This window comes from Lepidochelys olivacea (assembly GCF_965140295.1).
Source record: "Lepidochelys olivacea isolate rLepOli2 genome assembly, chromosome: 14".
Taxonomy (NCBI): Eukaryota; Metazoa; Chordata; order Testudines; family Cheloniidae; genus Lepidochelys; species Lepidochelys olivacea.
This window is the reverse complement of record NC_140424.1, coordinates 9,148,615-9,171,879: the sequence shown is the minus strand read 5'-3', so window position 1 is coordinate 9,171,879 and position 23,265 is coordinate 9,148,615. Positions and strand designations below refer to the sequence as shown.

At 46.0% G+C, this 23,265-nt stretch overlaps 1 protein-coding gene across 2 annotated transcripts in view; it reads left to right on the top strand.

The window, feature by feature from the left end:
* Positions 1-23,265, top strand: part of RHBDL3 (rhomboid like 3) — a 128,153-nt gene that overhangs the window by 51,242 nt on the left and 53,646 nt on the right. For both annotated transcript variants that reach the window (XM_084648196.1, XM_084648195.1), the window contains one exon: positions 15,867-16,025. In XM_084648196.1, the coding sequence (XP_084504322.1) occupies positions 15,867-16,025 (159 nt within the window). The remainder of the gene's footprint in view (positions 1-15,866; positions 16,026-23,265) is intronic.

Here is a 23,265-nt window from a genome sequence, read left to right as displayed (position 1 = left end):
GCTTCCCAAGCAAATAGTGCTGCTTAATATGAGTCACTGTGGGCTTTGGTACTCACCATGTTACCCAGTGTGGATGGGACCTTGTTGTTACAAACCTGTGAAAAGACAGGTGTTTTTAGAAGCTAGGCCTGTTCGTTGCTTTTGTTTTTTCTTTGTTTCATACATTCATTGATTCCAAGGCCAGAAGGGAGCAGTCTGGATAACGCTACATCCAAGTGTTTAACAAGAGGTGGCTGATAAGATTTCTTGACAGTTAATGTCGATTTTCAGTAAGTCTTGGAATACTGGGGAAGTCTCAGAGGACTGAAAATGTCTAACTTTGGTAGTTTCTGTCTGACATCCTCTGGTGTTACTGTTGAAATGGAAAATGTTTCATCATCATATGACAAGAATACATCATCCGGCATGTTCCCAAATGCAGAACAGAAATATTTACTGAACACCTCTGCCTTGTTATTGACAGTTCTACCATATCTAGCTAGTAATGGACCAAAACTATTATCTCCGTGAAAAGAATTCAGCTGCTATCTTTGGCTTTGTTTATGCTAGAAAAACTAGTATCCATATTCCAGCAATGATTCAGCCAACCAGTGATAGCAACAGGAAGCCCTGTCTTCAAGAGGGAATAGTAAACAAAATGAAAAACCCTCCCCATTAGTGCAGGTTTAACTAACCTGATCATAGGAAGGGATCTGGCTATAGGAGCCTTGTCTACATTAGTTCTCCAACAACTGGTTTTAGCACCACTGTGAATATTTTTGTAAAATTCCCTAGTACGCTATGCTAGCACTTGCAGCTGTGATTGTATCAAAACCCCAGTGCTTACTCTGTGCATATTAGAGTTGTGTACGGGTTGTAAATGCATTCCACCCCAAAGGTGACTGCCCTTCAGCTATAGGTGAAGTGGTTTCCCTGTATCTCCCTCACCTGCCTTACAGGGGTATTGAGAGACCTAGCTAATGTTAATATAAAGCATGTTGAGCTCCTCCGATGAAAAGCTGCTACAGAGGTGCAAAGTATGATTAACATTAGTAGGTCACAGTATTTAGTGTGGCTATCAAATATCTGGTAGTTTTAAGTACCTCTCCAGTGCTCAGGTTTTTTTTTTATATTTGACCCATAGCCTGTATATGGGAGAAGTAGGTTTGATTTTAATTAGACTGTGGAACTCATTGCCACACCATGTTGCTAAGGCCGGAAACCTAAAAAGATTTTTAAAAATCCTTCAACATTTATATCCCAAGTTATTCTCTCACGTCTCATATCCCAGCTGAGCGCTCTAGCCACTGGGCTATTGGCTATTTTGGGAGTAAGTGGGGTAGGGGAGGTGGTCTCTCTTTGTTCATGGAAAAACTTCAGAAGTTCTCTGGTTTGTCTCACAATAAATGGGAAAATTTTAGAAATCTTGAACACTTTTGCAGGATGGGAAAACTGTTTCCTGCCCAGCTGTAGATATGGGTTTAGATGGACTTTGGGTCCGATCCAGCCTGCTAATTCCTATCTTCTTACGATCTTCTTGCGGATGATACTAAACTGGGAGGAGTGGTAGATACGCTGGAGGGGAGGGATAGGATACAGAAGGACCTAGACCAATTGGAAGATTGGGCCAAAAGGAATCTGATGAGGTTCAATAAGGATAAGTGCAGGGTCCTGCACTTAGGACGGAAGAACCCAATGCACAGCTACAGACTAGGGACCGAATGGCTAGGCAGCAGTTCTGCAGAAAAGGACCTAGGGGTGACAGTGGACGAGAAGCTGGATATGAGTCAGCAGTGTGCCCTTGTTGCCAAGAAGGCCAATGGCATTTTGGGATGTATAAGTAGGGGCATAGCGAGCAGATCGAGGGACGTGATCGTTCCCCTCTATTCGACATTGGTGAGGCCTCATCTGGAGTACTGTGTCCAGTTTTGGGCCCCACACTTCAAGAAGGATGTGGATAAATTGGAGAGAGTCCAGTGAAGGGCAACAAAAATGATTAGGGGACTGGAACACATGACTTATGAGGAGAGGCTGAGGGAGCTGGGATTGTTTAGCCTGCAGAAGAGAAGAATGAGGGGGGATTTGATAGCTGCTTTCAACTACCTGAAAGGGGGTTCCAAAGAGGATGGCTCTAGACTGTTCTCAATGGTAGCAGATGACAGAACGAGGAGTAATGGTCTCAAGTTGCAGTGGGGGAGGTTTAGATTGGATATTAGGAAAAACTTTTTCACTAAGAGGGTGGTGAAACACTGGAATGCGTTACCTAGGGAGGTGGTAGAATCTCCTTCCTTAGAGGTTTTTAAGGTCAGGCTTGACAAAGCCCTGGCTGGGATGATTTAACTGGGAATTGGTCCTGCTTTGAGCAGGGGGTTGGACTAGATGACCTTCTGGGGTCCCTTCCAACCCTGATATTCTATGATTCTATGATTTATGAAATATGCAAGAGGTCCATTAAAGTAGGAGAATGTTGTTCTCTTTCCCTGATTCTCAACATCCCTCTTTTCAATCCAATTCCTGATTGAAAATAATCTCTATATTTTTATGTTACTGTAGCACCTAGAAATCCCCACCCAAATCACGGCCCCATTGTTCTAGCAACACATAGTAGGAGATCGTTCCTGCCCCAGAGAACGTGCATTCTCAGTAGACAAGACAGGCAAAGTGTGGGAGGGGAAATGGAGGTGAAGTGACTGAACCTAAGGTCACACAGCAAATCAGTGGCAGAGCTTGGATTAGAATCCAGGTCTACTGACTGTCTGGTTACCCTAGCCACTGGACCACATCACCTCCCCTTATCACTAGGACCCTTGTTACCTCTGAAGATTGTTATCTGGCAAAATGTGCCACGCACCTGATACTGCAAGATTCAAAATTATGTTTCTATCTCAGAAATAAAATCATTCCTCTGCTTTGGCCCTCGGCCCTTTTTCCATTAGTCTTAATGCACTTACATTAATAATGGAAGGGGAAAAAGCGGATCTGTGGAGGGCTCAGTCTATAAACACATCCTTCAACAGGGTGACTAGCAGCAGCTCATGCCATTCTTGCAGGCTCATTGCTAATATGTCTCGCTTTCTGTCATTTAGGTTTGTCTGTCTCGCTTTAAAAGCTGCATCTCACTTTGCTGGTAATGGGGCAGCCTTTACTTACCCTGGATCCTTTTTGCAGAGCCTCTTCAGCTCCACAGTCATCAGGGCAGTGTGTTGGGTATAATTTTGTCCCATGTGGCTGTAACGCTAAATGAGATGGGGAAATGTGGGATTGCAGGCTGAACCCTTCTGAAATGCTGCTTGCAGTGCTGCCAATAACCTGAGCAGGAGAAAACAAGGATGGTTCTTGTAAGCTGATCATCGTGATTCCAAATGATTAGAAAGGGTGGGCTCAAATTCAGCAAATCTACGGGGTGTCTCTTGACATCACACCCTACTCTCCCTTGCAGCAAGATCCCAACTGGCTGAGGAAGGGGTGGGAAAGGGGCTCAGATTGGAAATGAGCCTGAAGGGCAAAGTTTGGATTCATATCCCTTTTGGTTCCAAAGTTTTGAGGCGTTTGGTTTCAGGGTTCCAATTTGGCATGTTATAATGACGCCCTACACTGCCAAGATCTGATCTGGATCAGTACATCCCTAAAAATCAAGGGGGGTTGAATCCCAGGTTTCACTTCAGCCTATTATAGATTTGGGCCAGCTACAACGTGGACCTGGATCTGAACTTCCACTAAGTGTGGTGCGGGACAGGGATCCAGTTTGGGCCCGTCTCTAATTCAAATCAGTGGGACCTTAGCTCCAAGCCACCCTGGTTTTGATTTTGGACACCTGACTGACTGGGCTTTGTCTGTAAAAGCCCAAATCACCCCCTCTCTCCCTGGGAGAGAAGGCCCAGCTCTGTTTATGTTCTCCCACCATTCTGAACTTGAGGGATTTTTGCCCATTTCTCATACTTTGCAGTTGTAGATCACCTTCCTTTCAAGGACCTGAAAACACTTTACAAACCTAAATGAACTAAGCTTCACAGGTGCCCTGGCAGGGACATAAGTATTACCTCAATTTTACAGATGGGGAAACAGAGGCACAGAGAGGCTGAGTGACTTGCCCAAGGTCCCTCCAGAAATCTGTGGCAGTACGAGGAACGTAACCCAGATCTCTGGGTCCCAGGCCTGAACCTCAAGGCCATTTTCCCTCTCCGATTAGCTATCAAGCACTGGGTGGTGGCGTACTATGGAAGAACGTGTGGCTGTGCGTGAACTACATTGCTGCGCTTGTGGACAGTGCTAACAAAAAGCTTTCAAGTGAGGTTTCAGCAGGTGGGAACGTCAAGAGAGCAAAGAAAACAAACAAGAGCAGACGTTGATCTTGTTTTGCCTCGCCCTGCTGGCTGTCTAGACAGTAATCCCTCCGAGCCAAGTTATCATGGCATTGGAGGAAAAGGAATGGGAAAGATTCAACCAACAAGCCCCTGCGGCAACCTCCATGTCCCTTTTGCTTCATGGTGCGTGCAGAGCACCATTTAGCCCTATACTGGGCCATTGCCATGCGCTTCCCAAAATCTGCCCTCTGCCAGGAAAGCAGCGCTGCTATTCAAACAGTTCTCTGCCCAGAAGGCCCTCTGAACTGGGTCACACCAAATGTTCAGCATGGCAGCTTCTCTGCAGCCTTCTGTCAGGAGTTGGAGCGGGCCTGCCCAATGATTTAGTGAGGGGATTACCAGGGCACTTGGATGTTATCTGGCTTTTGAGAGCCGGTTTCTAGCCTTAAGGTTCACCTCAGGGCAAAGCAATCTAAAGCAGACTGAAAGTACACCAGGACAGCACTTAATCACTTGATGTTGTCTGTGTGGTGATGGGTTAAATTCATTATTTACAGTGAGAGAGAATGAGAGAACATCTTAGCGGATACCGCACTAATGCGTCACTGTGTGTATAGTTTTCAAGGACTGGGTTTAGGTGACTCTATTAATTTTGTGTGGAGTGGATTGGGTGTGTGTGTGGAGTTATCTCACAGCAAATTTTGCAACATCCCACCTTCCTCCCTCCTGGACCAGCTTAATCTCCATATGCCATTGTCCTCCCGCTGTCAGAAGTGAGAGCAGTTTCTCTAGGCCCTTGGGAAGATAGTTGCGGGCAAAGTTTTGTTACAACAGCTTCTGCTTTTGCTCTCGCCTTTGGTTTATTAGATGGGATTTGATCTGCTGCCTGATCAGTCCTTTAATCTTTATCAAAGCAGCTAATGCTGCATATTTTACCACTGTGTGCGAGATAATAAAATACTGTGTGAGCTCAAGCGGAGTAGCAGCATGAATTTTGGAGGCTGGTGAAAGCTAGGGATGTCAACGTAGTGGGACCTACAGCTATTTTGGGAAGCGTTTCTTTGCCTGTCTCATAAATTTCCTAAAGAGGGATTGCTTATGTGAAATCAGTGCTCTGATGGCATAAGTGTACCTGTCTGCCTAGCTACTTCTCATTGCTGCAGGATCTGGGCGCTTCACAAAAGCTCTTGCGTATATCTGCACTGGGGCTGAAGGTGTTCCTTCCAGCTCGGGTGGACATACCCACACTAGCTCTGATTGAGCTACGGTACTAAAAATAGCAGTGTAGCTGTGGTGGTGCAGTGGGCTAACTGACCCCACTACAATCCTGTCTGAGAGCATAGCCCATTCTACGGCTGACGCTACAGAAGCCATGCTTCTGGTTTTAGTGAGCTAGCTTGATCAGAGCTAGTGCAGGTATGTCTGCCCGAGCTGGAAATTACACCTCCAGCAGAAACCTACCCTTCGTCAGCAAGTGCTGTTTAATAGCATTGGCCTGAGCCATGAAGCTTGGGTGAGGATCCGAGTTTCCTTAGTTTCAGTGGTGATTGGATCCAGGATTTTGGTTCCGATTCTACTCCATAATGGAAGAGCACAAGTGGGCAGGTTACAGCGCAGATGCTATGGGTATGTGGCATACAGGAGCCATAGAATGGCACGTGCTCTGGAATAACCACTGGAACGGGTGGATTTTAAGGAGTGTGGGAGGCTGTTCCAGGAACAGGGAGGGGTGTGACAGGAAGAGGAATAAATTGGCCCTTGGGTTAAAGAGACAAAGGAGAGCTGTCAGGAGTGGGCTGAAGAGGATGAGGAGAAAGAGACAGAAGGAAAAGCATCAAAAGCACATGGAGGAAATGGGGAAGCCAGGGCGGAGAGTCAGATGGAGGGAAATGCAACTGGAGCACCAGGAGAGGAAGAGGCACATGAAGTGTGTGTGGGTTTCTTGTTCTTGACGAGGTTTGCTTCCCTTAGCAGTGAGGGGGAACTATGCAGACAGGACCTGCCCTGCACAGGGATTTCCGTGAGACAAGAGTGGGTCAGGGCTGGGATAAGAAGAAGGCATCACCATTTTATTTAAGGATTTGCATATGTACCTTTCATCCAGTGATCCCAAAATACTCTACAAACACACAGGCCACGATTCTCATGTTTGCTAAGGCCCCTTTACCCTGATCCATCAGCTTAAGGTTCAAAGAATGGGTGTAAATCACCTTAGCCAGAAGGGGATTCAAATGTGACATACTCCCACTTTTAAGGCCTCTTTCCACTGCCAGGGAAAATATACAGGGGCCGTGATATAAATGAGAATCAGACCCCCCCTATAAATTAGCCCCACGCCCTTGAAAGATAAGAATGGATTGTCATTTCCATTTTACTGTTGGGGGAAACTGAGGCACAAATTTTTTTAAGTGACTTCTTCCAAGTTAACAGCGGATTTGGGACTAGAGTCAGGAGTCCTGGTTGCAAGGACTATAGTCTCCCCAGAAATGAGGGTGTCCCTCAGGGTTGATCTCCTCTCTCCATGCTGAGATAATGTCACCATAACTGGGGAAACCACAGGATGCAGTAAATTCTGTGTGCCTAAGATAGATCTGTCACCCCAAAGCCAGAAAGGGATTTCCTGCTCAAGCTCCTTTCGGTCTATGACTCCCACGGCTGCTCTGGTCCATGATAAGTATTTGCCATTGGCTGCTGAGCCATCCATCAACCTCATTCAAATGAGATCCTTGGAGTTGGGAAAGGAGCAGCAGCCTGGGCTGTGTTAGTGTCTGCAATTTCCCAAGATATCAGTGCATTGTTTAACAGCAGCACGTCTCTGACCCCCCACCCTATTTGTGCACTCAGTCGTGGCTGATGTGCCTTTAATTAAAGAGGCAGAACAGTCTGAGGTTTAATTTAACACCCTCCCCGCCCCCCACCCGCCACCACCACCTTTAAAACAAAGTTTCCAGCTGCTTCCTTTTCCAAACAGTCTTGCTGCTTAACTTTATGACGAGTTCATAATAATAATCATAATTAATAAGAGAGCTTGCAGTGGGTGGGAAAGACATGTGCCTCAAGTCTGGTGGTTGTTATGGTCATTAACATATTTACATTTTTGCTTAAGAGCCTGGTGGGGGATCAAGGGAATTAAGGGTAATTGTCTTTGAGATGCAGAGGAAACCTTGCATGAAATTGTCGTTAGTGCCCCATTGTGCCAAGTGGGCGTCCAGCCTTCCACACGCCTCAGCTCCAACAGTTATGTTTGTTCGCTTACATACAAGCAGAGGGAGAAGTAACACGGCTGAGCCTAAAACGGGAAGCCACTGCCCTGAGTTGGATGACCGGAGTGTTTGTCTGGTGAGTGGCTCCCAGTTGAGGTTAGGAAGTCGGGGGCTGTGTGGATCTGATGTCTGCCCTGACTTGCCATCTTGATGGAACTGGATATGCCAGTTCTGTCTTGGGGGATGAGTTTCCAGGAATAAATTAACCATGGATAAATATTTGAAGCATCTTCTAGTTAAGGTCAGTTTCTTTTAACAGCTAGTTGATTTGGGGTAGGGTAGAGGGGGAAAGAGGGCATTTAAACTGTGCAGTTATATGTTATGTGATGGGAAATGTGAAGAAGCCACTAAATTCTCTGATATTTGTAGCTAGCTGCTGTTTTGGAATAAGGGTTGAAGAGTTTGATTTATTTGTGTGTGGATTGGTGGTTGGGGGTTCTGTTAAGATCAAATGGTCTAGATCTTGTAATAGACAAGCAAACCCAGAAAAATAAATATAAAAACCTACAGCATCCATGATAGAGCTGGGGTTTCAGGCAAAACATTTCAGAGATGGATACTCCAAACTGGGTCAGTCCCATTGTAAAGAGAGAGGCCATTTGTAAATATTCAGACTAGGGGAGTTTACAATTCAAATCTCAGTTTTCAAAATTGTTCAGATCCAAGGTTTTGATTCAAACCCATTTCTAATCAGTATCAATGAATGAATGCAAACTACGTGAAATGCAACAACAGGCCGGCTGTACTGTGAGAATAGAGTTTGTTCCAGTTATAATATGCTTGGGATGCTGCAGGAAGTACCAGCTACCTGCTGCTGATCCTTTCATTTGGATCATCATTGGGAAGAGCACAGCAGCAGAGTGGCATGAAGAGCGAAAGGTGTGTGTGTGTGTGTGTAATAGTTAGGTCTTCTCTGACTGGAGAGTCTTCAAACATTGCCAGCATGGACTTCAGATGTCTGGGAAGTCACTTAGATACAAATTGCTATCAGCTTGAGTGACCAGATCAGTTTTGACTCTAATGCTGATATCACAGTATAGCTAGAATTGTTTGTGCAGTGCTTTGAAGCTATGAAGGGCCTTATAACTGCTGGTTATTCTTATGAATGTTTTGCCATGCTTCAGCATATAACAAGTGTCAGTTAAAGCTATTTGTGATCTTTATAGCTCTTATTGCTTACAGGAAGATGTAATTCATGCCCGTTAAAGAAATGTATGCACTTCAAATTGCTGTGGATAAGCTTTCCTACCCACAAGCTACTTTCCAAAAGTCAAACAGTGAGCTAATAACATAGCTGGGGGTGGAGTCCAGGGGGTCTGACTCTTCCCACTGCTTTAACCACTAGACATATGGACCTCAAGTAGTGAGACGTTTAAACCTACGAGGTGCGACTGTATCATCCCTGAGCAGGATAAGTCCTTTCACTTAAATTTGAGACTCTAGTTAAACAATACAGTGAAGTAAAATGACTGTGTTGGATCAAATATTGTCAGTTAATCAGCATAAATACAGCAGTGTAGCTGGGATCACGAGTGTTGGAGATGGCTTGATTAGATGACTGAGTTTGTCTGCCTCTGATAAGGCAGCATAAGTTCTCCTCGATAAAGGTTATATCTGCTATTATGCTAATGATGCGCTCTTTGGATGTATGGTTTTGACAACGCCATTTTATTCTGGTGTTGGGCAGTGCAAAATTAGACTATCCTTTGAGTTACAGACAGGGCCCACAGGCAGCAAAAATAGACTTGAACTGAGACGTCTAAGGGCTTGTCTATGTGACCATTTAGTTCACGACAAGCTGGGGTGTGACTCTATCCTGCAGCAGCCTGCCATGAAGTAACTGTCCATGTGCCGTCTGCTAACGCACCTTTAACAATTTGTTAATGTGTGGCTTGACTGAGTCCTTTTTCAAAGAGGACTTGGATCAAAGCACGTTGACAGTTCGTTAATGTGCGTCAGCAAGGTGCACATGGACAGTTAGTTCGCAGCAGGCTAGTGCAGGGTAGAGTCATTCTCCAGTTTGCCATGAACTAGATGGTTGTGTAGGCAAGCCCTGAGTCTGGCTATGGTATTAGGATCCAATCTTTCAGCTCTCATCTCATTGCAAAGGGGGCTAGATGCAGCATTAGGATCTGAACTTCTCCAAAGCTTGAGATGTTGGGATCAAGGGGGTTAATTTTGCCCTTTCTTTATTCGGAACTGGTGGAGAAATCAACCTTTGGGATTGGGTGCCAGTTGTCGAAGGCACGGCACATCACAGGGCTCATTGCAAAGACATAACTTGACGCATGGAGGAAAACATACAGCATTGACTTTCTGCAGATCATTTCTTTTGTTTGTTTCCAATCGTTCGCCCCCACTGACAGCTCCTGCACTGAGGCAGCTCCTCCATCTCAGTTCGAACGCATGCAGCAGCCCCCTCCGCTCTGCTGTTAACCCCCTGTTCCCTCCCCCTTTTTGGACAACTGCATCAAAACAAAACAAAAAAAATAAGAGGCTTTTCAGAAGACCCTGGTAGCAACTGTGGAGGCTGTGAACCTCAATCCAGAGAGATTGTTGCAAGGGAAGCCGTAGCATGACTCTATTCAAGAGAACTCGCGTGAGCAGGTTGGCAGCTGACCGCTGAAGTTGTGCGGCAGAAGCCCTCTGATTAGGGGCTCAGCTGGCTCAGTGAGCGATCTGAAGCCATATGCACAGATGACCTCTTCGAAACACTTGGCCTTGCGCTGAGGTCAGGTTTGTACTGTGGATTCTTCAGCCACTGCGCTCGATGGAGAGCGCGGTGCCAGATTTAGCTGCTGGCATGCTGTTCCCCTGCCACCTGGGCCGCTTGCCAAGCCAGCCTTTCTTTTGCTGTGTCCAAACCAAGCCAGCTAAAAGGTGCAGGCATTCAAGCTTTTGTTCACTGCTAGGAAAGAGAGAAGGTTGTTGAAATCATGTTGCTTTCAGTGAACTCCCTTTCATGTCCAAAATGTTTCCATGGAAATATACCTTCTGCACTGAAATGCTCCTGTCCCGCCCCCCTTTTCCTTCCAACTTTGAATCCAGCCAACAAGCTTGATATCATTATCTACCAAGAGAGGCAATGGGATACAGGCTCTTCTGAGTCAAGTTGGAAAATCAAAGGCAAATCTCCCAGCAACTGAGAGCTGGTTGAGACTAGACAAAATTGAAGTTACAGCAAATTGGTTTCGCCGTTTGGATCTGTTTAGTTTTCATGTTTAAAAAGAAATGGGTTCGATCTGATGTCAGTTTTGGCTTTCTAATTTGCTACACATCGCATTTCGGCGGCTGTTGCGTCCAGATGAGGACACAAGCTGGCAGCACTTTGGCCAGGAGTTGCCTCGGGTTTTGCGTTAGGATGGAACCCAGCTGTAGTGGCCATGTGTTCAAACTGGTGTTCAAACTTCCTTGCACAGGTGACGTTGTCGGGTTCCAGGCCAGCTGAGGATCACAAAACCCATTGTCCCTAACTGGTGCTGATTGGCATCTTTGTTGGCTGCCAGAGAGGGCAAGGATGGAAGGGCCTTGGAGAACGGACTATGTTGTCAGCACTGGTGTGGCTAGGTCACAGATAAGGCATTTTGGAAGGGGGAAGACACGCAAGGGAAGCTTTGTGGTGTTGCATACTCCATCTGTTCTGTGGATCAATAAGGGGCTTTAGTCTTCAGGGCTCTCAATCCAGCAGCTTTCACCAGCACCAAAGAAAGAGAGGAGATATAACATCTTTATGGATTCAGAACTACAAAGCCTATATCACATTTCATGACTGGATTAAGAGGGATGTAGCAATTAGAACGGGAAAAGATCTCTTGCGTCATCTGTAGTAGTCCATTCCATCACCAGTGCAGGCCTGTTCCATACAGTGTGTTTATAAAAAAAAAATATATATATATACAGCATTCTTTATAACAATTAAAAACAAACAAACAAAAAAAACCTCTGTGCGTCTCTCCTCAATGCCTGGGGATACTGCTGTAGATCAATGAACTCAAGTGACACCAAGTAATTCGGTGAATTATAATCTTTGACGGAAATCCAATACATCCTGCAGATACTGAGTTAAAGTTAACAGATTGTCACCAGTGGAAGACCAGATTTCTCTGTACTCTGCTGAGAAGCAACAGCGTTCTTGATAAAAGTGGGGGGAGTTAATACGGAATTTAATGTGGGAATCTCTTTCTACTGAGTGTTTCAGAGGATACATTGAAATAGCAAGTGTCTGCCTTGTCATTTTTGGTTTAATATGTTGATTATCTCCGCAGTTCACACTCCCAAGAACCTGCTTGTAATCCATTTAGAAATAAAAGTCTCTGCAGCAACAAAAACACTTATCTGATTTGGAAGCAGCCATAAAACCGCTTTGCTTTTCAGTTTTCAGCACTGTGCCTGAGGAAGAGTTGATATTATTCCTGCTTTGCAAAGGTGTTAATAAATACAGATGTAAAACCATGCTTTGGATAGCATTTCTCGTTCAGGCTGCATCCGCCATGTACTTAAAACTTCAGTCACAAAGTTTTAAATTAAAATAAATAGGAGAGGGAGAGAGAAATTAAGATGCATCAGGAAGGGAGAAGAGGGCTGATTTCAGCTGAGGTTTGAAATGAGATGGACAGCTGATAAGATGGAAAGATGCGGGAAAGAAGCTCCAGATAACAGGAGAAGGGGAATGCTCTAGCATCTCTGGGGTGAGCTGCAGAAACCAGGCCGGTGTGAATGGAATGTAGGGAACAGGTAAGGAGATAAATAGACTCTACGATGTCCAAAAATAAGCAACTTTTCAATTAACAAGTCCAGAGGGATCATTCCGTCTCGTTCAGAATGCCTGAGTGTATCATTTACTCCAGAAGACACTTCTGGCTCCATGTGACTGAAAACTAAAGACAGACCTGAGCTGAGGAACTCTGACATACAAACTTCCCACCTTGCTAAAGAGTTCAGCTTCCTTGTTCTAGCTCAGGCTGTTCTTCTGAAAATGACCATCTGACCACAAGGTGTCTCTTCATTCTCAGGCCTTTTAATCATTGTCTGGAAGCCCCAAAATCAGACATGGCCTTCCAAGAGCAGGCGAAGAGGGGATAATCAAGCGCACAAGCATTGCCGTTGGCCAGCTGGAATGGTGATGCTTGGTAAAGTTACTTGCAGTTGCTCAAGGATCAGTCGGTCGTGTGAAACTTATCACAACTTCTCTGGTTTGGAGTCCTGTTATGAACCAGAAATTTAGGCTGGATTCACCATACAGTTCAAAGAGGTTCATGGTTAAAGTATTGGGCAGATCTTAAGTTATGTTCCCATTGGATAACTTCAGAACCGGGCCTGCACTTTACACTTGGTCTCTTCCTCTCTAATGGGTCAAAGCAAACCATAGATCCAAACACCATATCCAAAGCTCATATCCAAACTTGGTGGCTTGGGCCCATGCCTAGTTTTGACCTCAAACCAGGTAGCAGTTGGTGCTTTGAGTTGTGTTTCATGTAGAGTTTTTATATTGGTTTAAAGCAACACAATTCAAAGCAAAATTTGGTTGGAGGTTTGAGAGCCCGCACAAGCACAGAGCAAATTAAAACTGTTCCTTCCTTCAAACCCAAACTACCATGCTTGCCAAAGTCTGTCAATGATCCTTTGTCTGTCCTGACGGATATGGATCTGTGTGATTTTAAACTGAGAATCATCTTTCTTTAAAATGACCTGACTTTGCCTCCATTTTGCCAAAGACCATTCTTTGTAAAGGGGGAAAATAGCCTTTAGCAAGGAAACCACAAGATGGTGAATGGGCTTGCGGGAGGGGGCACAAGGGGTTGGTTATGTTTTTTGTTTATCTACCAGGTTTGAAGTTTGGGAAGGCTGCAGTGACAGTCTGTCACATTCTCAAAAGGACTCTGGAGGACTCTCCTGTCCTCTCGGGATATTTTCCATCCAGCATTCTCACTATTGCAATGAGCCAGCCAGTATGTCCATGCTGCTGTATGTGTACGCGTGACCGCCATCTACTGGACAGAGTCAGAACCACTCAACTGTGTCAGAGTTGTCCTGCTAACAGTCAAAGGAGATTCTCCTTCGGTGGTTATAGAAGAGTCCTGTACTTTTTGGAATAGGAGTATCTGAGTTCTGTCCCTGCTGTTGCTGTAAAGCTACAGATGACCGCGGTGTGCATCCTGGTAATAACTGAGAAGACTTAGGCAGCCAAAGATTTGTTACACTGTTATCTAGCGATTTGCCCGTAAGTTTTGTTAATGACATTGTAAATCTTAACATTTGCAATGCTTCCTGTCCCATCTCCTCAGGATAAGTGATTGGCTTAAGGCAGACCATGTGAGCTCAGAGCTGTACTAATGAATGAACTGAGACAGAACTGAGACAGATAATCTCTCTTTGTAGAGTCACTTGGAAACACTATTTTTTTTCAAAGCTTTTTTTAGGCCAGAGGGGAACTTTATGCTCACCTAGTCTGACCTCCTGTATAACACAGGGCATAAAACCTCACCCCCATTATTTCTTGTAGCAAGCCCCTAACTTTCTGTTGAGCTAGTCAGAAGTTTTCAAACTTCATTGCACCGTGACCCACTGCTGACAACAAAAATTACTACACGACCCCAGAAGGGGGGACTGAAGCCTGAGCCTGCCTAAATCCTGCCACCCAAGGCTGAAGCACTCGGGCATCAGCTTCAGCCCAGGGCAGTGGGGCTCGCCCATCAGCTTTGGGCTTGGGGCGTTGGCTTCAGCCCCGGGCTCCAACAAGTCTAATGCCAGCCTGGGTGACCCCAGTTTGAGTACGGCTGAGCTAGATCATAACTTTTAGAAAGACATCCAGACTTGATTTAAGATGTTCAGGTGATGGACAACATCCCACAGTCTTAGGTATCCTGTTCCAATGGTTGATTGCCCTCATTGTTAAAAAACGTGTCTCCTCTTTGTAGTTTCAATTTGTCTAGTTTCAGTTTCCAGCCATTGGATCGTGTTATGCCTTCGTCTGTTAGATTAAAGAGACCTCTGCTCACAAATCTTCTGATGTAGCTGCCGATAGACTGTGATCAAGTCACCTCTTAACTTTTTCTTGGAGAGATTAGATTGAATTTCTTACTTTTCTCAGCATAAGGCAGATTTTCCACCCCTTGAATCATTTTTGTTCTCTGCTCATCCAGATCTGTTGTTGTGGATGGTTTTCAGTGGCTACTCTGTTCCACTCCCAGCGAAGTGCCCGCGTTTCACGGGTGGGTTATGTGGGTAATATTTTTCAAGCAGTGCAAGATTCTTTAGGGTGGAAAGTGCTTGACAAGAAATGCAAGTTGTGTTGTTTCTTTGCGCAGTATTTGACAGGATAAGGAATCTGAAAATCTACATAAGTTATCTGGCTGCTGGCCTGACAGGAGCAAGTGTTGACAGTTAGTTTTAACTTTACAAATAAAAGCATGAACAGAAATGACCACTCAGTTAAATGCATCTACTGGGCAAACAAAGCAGTACCTGCTGAAACTCTGTGTGTTGTGTTTACTTTGAAACGCAGACTCCAAGAGAGAGCTATGAATCTGTAGGACGAGGCAAGGGCTGTAGGTAAAAGAAGTTTGAATGAAGAGGCTGATGGGAATATGAATTGGGCACATCTGCTCACTGAACAAGATCAGGATGAGAAGGGGGTGGTTGTACTTGAATACAAGAGTTCATTCAGGGAGGTTCCTTTGTCCTCCTAACCCTATTTGCCTCACAGTTGGGATTTGGAATTAACTTTAGAAAGCAGATGTTAGCAGCCCTGCAGGTATTAGAATTTTTGGGTTGTCTCTGATTGCTGGGAGCTTGGCTTGGTCTCCACTTGCAAGGGCGGTGCCCCTCTTCATTTCTAACTAGTCGAGTTCTCACGTGTTCTGACCACTGATGTGGTGATCATGCCAACCAAAGACCTAAGGCTGTTCCCTAAGGAAATGGAAGGGTTTTCTTTCCTGCCCACTGATTTGGTCTCCTCATGCTCTCCCCTTCATGTTTACCTGGAACATCCTTCCTTGTCTCAGGCAGACATAGATTTTTTGCATTCTCCAGCCCAGAGGCTACATCCAAGACAGTGTCCCTACAGCTAGTATAACTGGTTGTCTGGTACTGATTGGATGATGGTAGAAGAATTCTCTCTATCCCTTGGAGCAGAGACCTGTGCAGCTCATAATGCTACCAGCAAAAGCGATAAAACTGATGGCTTGCATGGCAACACGTCACTCAGCAGCAATGCTGCTGCCATCCCTGCTGGGCCTGCAGCTGAACCCTTAGGAGGTCAGCATTGTAGGTGCTGTGTAATGCTGAGGAAATAATTCTTGCTTTGTTTTCTCCCTCTTAGTTTGACCCCGAGAGCACTGGCTACATCAGCCCTGAGAAATTCCAAAACCTCCTCCAGAGACACGGCTCAGAGCTGGACCCACACAAACTGGAGGTTCTCTTGGCCTTGGCAGACAATAATTCAGATGGGAAGATCTGTTACCAGGACTTCGTCAACCTGGTAAGTGAGCCACCAGGAGGAGCAAATCTCAGTCTTACATGCTGGGTTTGCTTCTGATGTAAAATGTTAAGCAAAGAGGAGCAGCTGTTCTGTTCCGAGCAAAGATTTGCTGGATCCCCCCACAAACTCTGGGTGGAGTTTTCAAAAGAGCTCAGTGGTAGCCAAGCTCTGAAGTTGATGGTAAAGCTCCCATCAACTTTAATGGAAACAAAATTAGGCCAGTGCTGGGCGCTTCTGAAAATCCCCTGCTGTGTGTGTTTTAAAGGAGTTAGAAGGTGCCACCCCTGGGACGTTCCTTCCCCTCCATCTGCACTTTTAGCTTCCAGGCATTCGGGAGGATGGCAGCCTGCCAGGAGTTCCACGCTTTCAGGGGAAGCACTGAGAAGCCAGCAACTCTCAGCGTTTACTTAGGTGAGACAGTTGACCAGGCTGCTTGGGTTCTGATGACCCAGGCTTCAGGGCTGCATGTTTGCAACAAACTCATGTGGGACTGATTTCCAGACTCGAAACTGCCAGTCGAGGCTGCTCATGGTGATCTGTTGTGCAGGATGGCAAATAATTAATGAAAAAATGGTTCTGTTGGACTTTAGATTCCCCCAGCCCTGGGATTTCCTTCCTCCGCCTAGGCGTCTCTGAGCGGAAATCATGATTGTCCAAACTGAGGGCTGTTGTCAGCCATACCCTATGGGCCCTTAAAACTGACTGTGTGGTTCCATTCCCACTGCAGAGGGGCCTGAAACATGGGTAACATTTTCAAAAGTGACCTAAGGTGTGTCTGCCACTGAGCTGTGATTGGAGCATGGGTAAGTTTACCTGCGCGGGTAACAATAGCATCATAGACATGGCAGCCTGAGCTTCAGCGTGGGCTGGCAACCTGACTAGAACTTCTGGGGAGCCTGGGGATGTACTCAGGTTGCTAGCCTATGCTGAAGCCTGAGCTGCAATGTCTTCGTTACTTCTGTTACCTAATGGAAGCTAGCCCACATATGCCTACCCACACTACAATATACCTTTGCTTGCTATGTAGACCTACCCCGTGGCACTTGGGACCTTGCCTTCCATTGACTTTCAATGAGACCTAGACGCCTAGGCATCTATGTCATTTTTGAAAATAGGATTTAGGTTCCTACGTCATTTAAAAATGTTACCCTTTATTTCTGTCTCGCTTGCTGGCTTCTGGCTATGGGATCCGTTTGTGACCAGGATCACACAGGCAGTGCTAGAAATAGTCTTGTGCTCCATAAACAGCTACTGCTGTGAAAACAAGCGGGGGGGGGAATGGTGTTTTTTGATAAGCTGTTTCCCACCAGTCTGCTCTCATCTGCCCACGTGCAGAGAGACCTGCCTTCTTAGGCAAACTGGCCCTTCCGGGGATCCTCAGCTGACAGTAAAGATTCTCCTTTTTCTTTGCGTCGTACACTCTGTCTCTCTCGATATGTCAGTCAATATACTGTATGATGTGTTTTGTTCAAAGGTAGATTTCTCTCTGGGTAGCTGTAGGCTTAGGAATTTCACACAGTATAAAAAATTCTAACTAAGCCTGTGTTGAGCCCATCTGACCAAAGAATGTTGCTAATGAGGCTTTGAGCCGTAATAATTCTCCAGCGTAAGAGCTGGCGTAAACTGTGAGAATGGCCGGTACGGGTGCCTGATGTTAAAATAAAACTGGCAAGCAACCCGACCAAGGGGAGACGGGCCAGCCTAGCCTCTGAACCTGAAACCAGCAGCTGCCCTAGCCCACTCAGGGCGAGGTTAAAAGCTACAGTGAGGCTTGCTGCCTGTGCCTTGTGGTGTAGGGTATGAGCCCCTTTACACCAGCTGAGCCCTGGGGAAATAGGACATCTTCTCCATTTATCGCAGCTCGGGCTGGGGCTCGTTTTCTGTGTCGCCTGCTCAGCAGGAACCCTCCATCCCCAGTTCCTCCAACTCCCGCCACAAACACACTTGCTAGTTTCACTAGCTCTGGCTCCATCACACGTTCTGCCCTGCTTCCACCATCTCCGCCTGCCTTGACTCGCTCTTCCCCTCCGCCTCCTCTCCCGACAGCAGCAGCACAGCGTGGGGAACATGGGGGGTGGCAAAGATGGGATGTACAGACTATGGGTGTTGCAGCCGAAGGGTGAGGGGGAAGAATCATAGAATATCAGGGTTGGAAGGGACCCCAGAAGGTCATCTAGTCCAACCCCCTGCTCGAAGCAGGACCAATTCCCAGTTAAATCATCCCAGCCAGGGCTTTGTCAAGCCTGACCTTAAAAACCTCTAAGGAAGGAGATTCTACCACCTCCCCAGGTAACGCATTCCAGTGTTTCACCACCCTCTTAGTGAAAAAGTTTTTCCTAATATCCAATCTAAACCTCCCCCACTGCAACTTGAGACCATTACTCCTCGTTTTGTCATCTGCTACCATTGAGAACAGTCTAGAGTCATCCTCTTTGGAACCCCCTTTCAGGTAGTTGAAAGCAGCTATCAAATCCCCCCTCATTCTTCTCTTCTGCAGACTAAACAATCCCAGCAACAAGAGGCAGGTTAGGGCGTGGTCCGGCACATGTTGAAGTCAGTGGCAAGCTCTCATTTGCTCCATTGGTGCAGGGGTAAAGAGCTTGGATCCTGCACCATTGAAGTTTTGCCACTGACTCCAAAAGCTGCAATCCTGCTCCCATTATCTCTTTGTGCTCTGGTTTCCATGTCAACAACGTAGGAATAAGAGTGGGCTCCTGCCTCACCTTAGTGATGCTTGTTGAAATGCCACGGAGGCCTTGCTGAAAGGTGCTGCATGGTCCTGCTGCAGAGTGTCACTGTTAGGGGATGTTTCTCTTGGTCCCCCAGCAGTCCCTCCGTTTTATTACTTACCTGTTGTTTTCTCACTTTAGGCTGCAGGCTCCCTCTGGGTATCCTAGGGTGCCTGAGCTCAATAAACACGAGAAAAGCCTACCAGGGTCGAGCTATCAGGCATCCTGTTCATGCCCTCGGCTGTGGGTGAGCAGGGAGGTGAAATTACCCTAGGATGAGGCACTGAAATAGATCTGTTGGGTTTAATCATGCTGTTTTAGCAGCTCCTTGTGTGGTTTTATGTACACCGGGAAATGCAGCCGCAATAAATTGGAATGCTGTTTGGTGAGTGATCACCTCTCCCCGCCAGCTGAAGGCTCATGGACAGAGTGATTGGTAATACCCCATGTTCAATGGTACAGGATCATGTTTCGCACCCATCTACAGTTTCATGTGTTCAAAGTCCCGTGTGAGCATTTTACTACTTAAGCCTCACAACGCCTTTTTGGGACAAGTATCGTTAAACTCCTTTTATGGATGGAGAGAAGCTGAGGCAGAGAGGTGAAATAACTTGCTCAAGGCCGCTCAGACAATTGTTGTTAGCCGTGGGATTAGAACCATCGGCCTTTCTTCAGGCTACCAACCAACATGCTTAGTCCACCCAGACACAAAGCAAATGTGACTGATGGAGCGAACACTAGGAGTCTGGACAACTATCTGAAACCCATCACCCAAAGATCCTTTTTGACCCTGGCACATCATCCCCACTTATAGGAAGGGGAGTTACCTGCAGGTTTTGAAGAGAGGCTGTCCTGAACCATTACTGCCTGAAATGCTTGAACAGAAAGGAAAATGTCATACTTTATGGAGTTAGCTTGATAAGAAACTATTTGGTTTCCTATCACCTCTCCTTTTATCTCCCTCATTAACATATTTGCTCTAGCTAATCAATAGACCCGCAGGGGCTGAAAAGCTAAATTACTTATAAATGACAGGTTTCAGAGTAACAGCCGTGTTAGTCTGTATTCGCAAAAAGAAAAGGAGTATTTGTGGCACCTTGGAAAACCTGGATTTGTGCTGGAAATGGCCCAACCTGATGATCACTTTAGATAAGCTATTACCAGCAGGACAGTGGGGTGGGAGGAGGTATTGTTTCATATTCTCTGTGTGTATATAAAGTCTGCTGCAGTTTCCACGGTATGCATCCGATTAAGTGAGCTGTAGCTCACGAAAGCTCATGCTCAAATAAATTGGTTAGTCTCTAAGGTGCCACAAGTACTCCTTTTCTTTTTACTTATAAATGGTGCCTCTTTTTCACCTCCCCCAGGCTGTTTAGTGGGTGCTATACATCAAACTTTCCAAGGCTGCTTCTCCTTTCCTCGTCTTTCACTCTCCTTACAAGCTTCATGCCACGCTCTTCCTGGGGAAATAGGCAAAGAGCAACGTAGGAATAATAAAACTGATCGGGAAAAGCATGGATGAGATGGCTGATTTTACAGCAATCTGATTCATTTGATAGCTGGGCCCTGCCCTGTTTGTTTACAAGCCAGCATGGTCTAGTGATTAAGGCTCTGGCTGGGGAGCTGGGTTCTGTTCCTGCCCCTGTGTGACCTTGAGCAAATCACTTCCCCGCTCTGCTTCTGCTCCCCGTCCACTTAGTTTGTAAGCTCCTGGGGGCAGGGAGGGTCTCTTAGGCACAGTGGGGTCCTGAGCTCGGTTGGGGTCTGTCATGCACATCAGAAGAATACGAAAACATTTCATACATAACCTCAGTTACCTTATCAAAAGACAGGAAGGAAAGCTCGAAGGGCAGATCTGAACAGTCTGTGCCCAGCAGATAGCCTCTTCTCTGGGGATGCTGAGCTGTGGAAAGGTGTTCAAAGCAGAACTCTTTATACTCCTGGAAGTGACTGACCATCCCTTAGCCAAAGATGCATGTTTCACTTTGGATGGGGGCTGGATGTCCTCAAAGATTGCCCCTTTAATTCCCTCTCACTCACCACATTCACCCACCCACAAAGGCCTCACAGCAAAGAGGGAGAAATAAGCATTGTGAAGCAGAGAGTATCTCTTCCTATGTGTGTGTACAGCTCCTGGCACACCAAGACCCTGATCTCAGTGAGGCTCTCTTGGCCCTACTGTAATACAAGTAACAAAACTCTGCCAAAGAGGATCTGCCCTTTGAAGTTTGAAGACTTGAGCCAGAGGTGGTTCCACTACTTCAATGCAAAAATCCATTGGAAATACCTGTAATCTAATGCCCAAGGTGCATGGACCTGTGAGTGCGATGAACTTCCATCTGGCACAAGCAGTGATAAATCTCCTTCAGGGGAATGGGGTGATATTGGAATAGATGGGGAAACGTGGGACGTTTCATATATTTATAAAAGTTCAACTGCTGGAGAGCAATTTTTCTTATTATCAAGGAATACCCTGCATGGCAGCAAGAATTATGTTGATGAGCGCTTTACAAATAGCTAAAATGGAACGTATGTGATAGACAGATAATACCTATATTGAAGTCCTTGCATATACGTGTCCTTGCATTCCATTAAAGTACTTTGAAGTCTAGACTGGATACAGTTGTTGCAGTCTTGTGTAGGGAATTACTCACAGCACTGAAGACCCTGGTGCAATAAGAAGTAAATACCTTGTGTTGGGTAATAATTAAATGCCTCTGCTTTTTGCTCTTCTTCTGAGGATTGATTTTCCTATTTCTATGGCTTTCTTAGTGTGATGAATTGATCTTCTTTCAAAGATTGTGGTGATGAATCTGGGGGAGGGAAACATAGATCATCTGTTATACACATCACGGCCGGGACTTTGAGTGTGGCTGGGTGTTTTTCTATCAATATTTATGAGTGAACACTCTGAACTGTTAAAACATTATTGATTCGTTTCTTGTGTGGCCTCTCAAACAAGTCCACATTACTGTGACTTTATTAGCAGCAATAGCCAGAGCCAAAATAGCACTAACAAAGCTCTAACTATTGGAGGCGGGTCCAGCCAGCTTGGGCAGGTTTCAGAGGCCATGTCTGATGTGGTTGGTAATGTAGGGAATGACAGAAGGAGGGAAATCCCTGGGTTCCTGCGTGTCACAAAAGCAGCTCTCGGGTTTCTTCACAAACTTTGCCCACAGGGAGGTTGGGCTGGGTGTGACACTTGCTGTCACTTCCTGAAAGTCAAATAAAAAGCCCCTCGGACAGGAGGTCAAACACTGGGCTGGGGATCAGGAGACCTAAGTTCTATTTCCACCTCTGCCACTGCAACTTTGGCCTGTCTTTTCCGCTCTGCTGTGTTTCTCCTGCCATCCTTTGCGTGTCTGGTCTCTGTAGATCGTCAACTCTAAGTGCCCAGCACAGGGGAGCATTGATCTATATTGGTGCTGCAGTGACACAAAACATAAATAATCAGAAATCATGAATCTGTTTATCCTGATGGGCTACAACAGAGCCTGGGTATGCACTTATGGCCTGATACCGAGAGGTGCCGGACGCCTGCTGCTTTTACAGACCACGTCAGCAGCTTAGTACGTGGGGCTCCCCGGCCTGACAGACTCCCTGCTGCAGAGCCAGGAACTGAGCCCTGGTGAGAGACAAGGCTTCCTGACTCTGTGGCAGGAAGCCTGGAAGCTCTGGTGTCTCTGACTTTGGGGCACTCTGCTTGGTGGGGCTGCCCCAGGGCCACATACCCCAGAAGCCCAGGCTCCACGGAAGCCCACCATGCAAGCTGGCAGGAAACCTGTCTGTGGTTTGTCGAACCTGATATGTTTTTCCAAAATACTTGAGGTCTAAATCTGTATTTTCTGACGAAAACCTGTTTTGTCAGAAAATTCCTGATCAGCTCCAGTCCTGGATGCATTACAGCCTACCTCTCTCCTTACATACCACCTCTCAGATCAGCTGGGCAGCTTCTACTAATGTCCCCAAGGTTTGGTCTGCAGGGACTAATGGAACCACTGTTTTGGTAGAGGACCTTCTGCTCTGGAATTTGCTTCACCGATTGGTCCAGCAAAGCCAAAATTGGCATGACCTTCAGAGCTTGCTTTAAAGCTCATCTTGTAAACTAGACTCTTCCTTGAGAGTGGCAGCTGTGTGCTATGGGGTAACCTGGGAGCAGGTTTCACTGGGATTGAGTTGATGTTTGTCAGTGTGTGTGTTTGATGATGGTCAACTGTCTTTGTCCCCCTCTAGTGGCTCCATCACATAAGAGAGATCAATCTGCAATTGCTTCCAGCTGCCACGTTGGTTTAAGTGGCAGAGGCCTGTACTTTAGAGCTACATGTCCTGGGTGAAATCCAGCCAGGGCGCCATTATGTATGAGATATGGGCCCAGAGAAACTAGGATGGTGGCGTTATATACATATTAAAATAAATCAAATACATAATTGCAAAGCACGGGTGCCTGTGTAATATAAAGGGTGGGCAAATTCTACTAACATTCATTCATTCATATTCTTTAAACATATTGT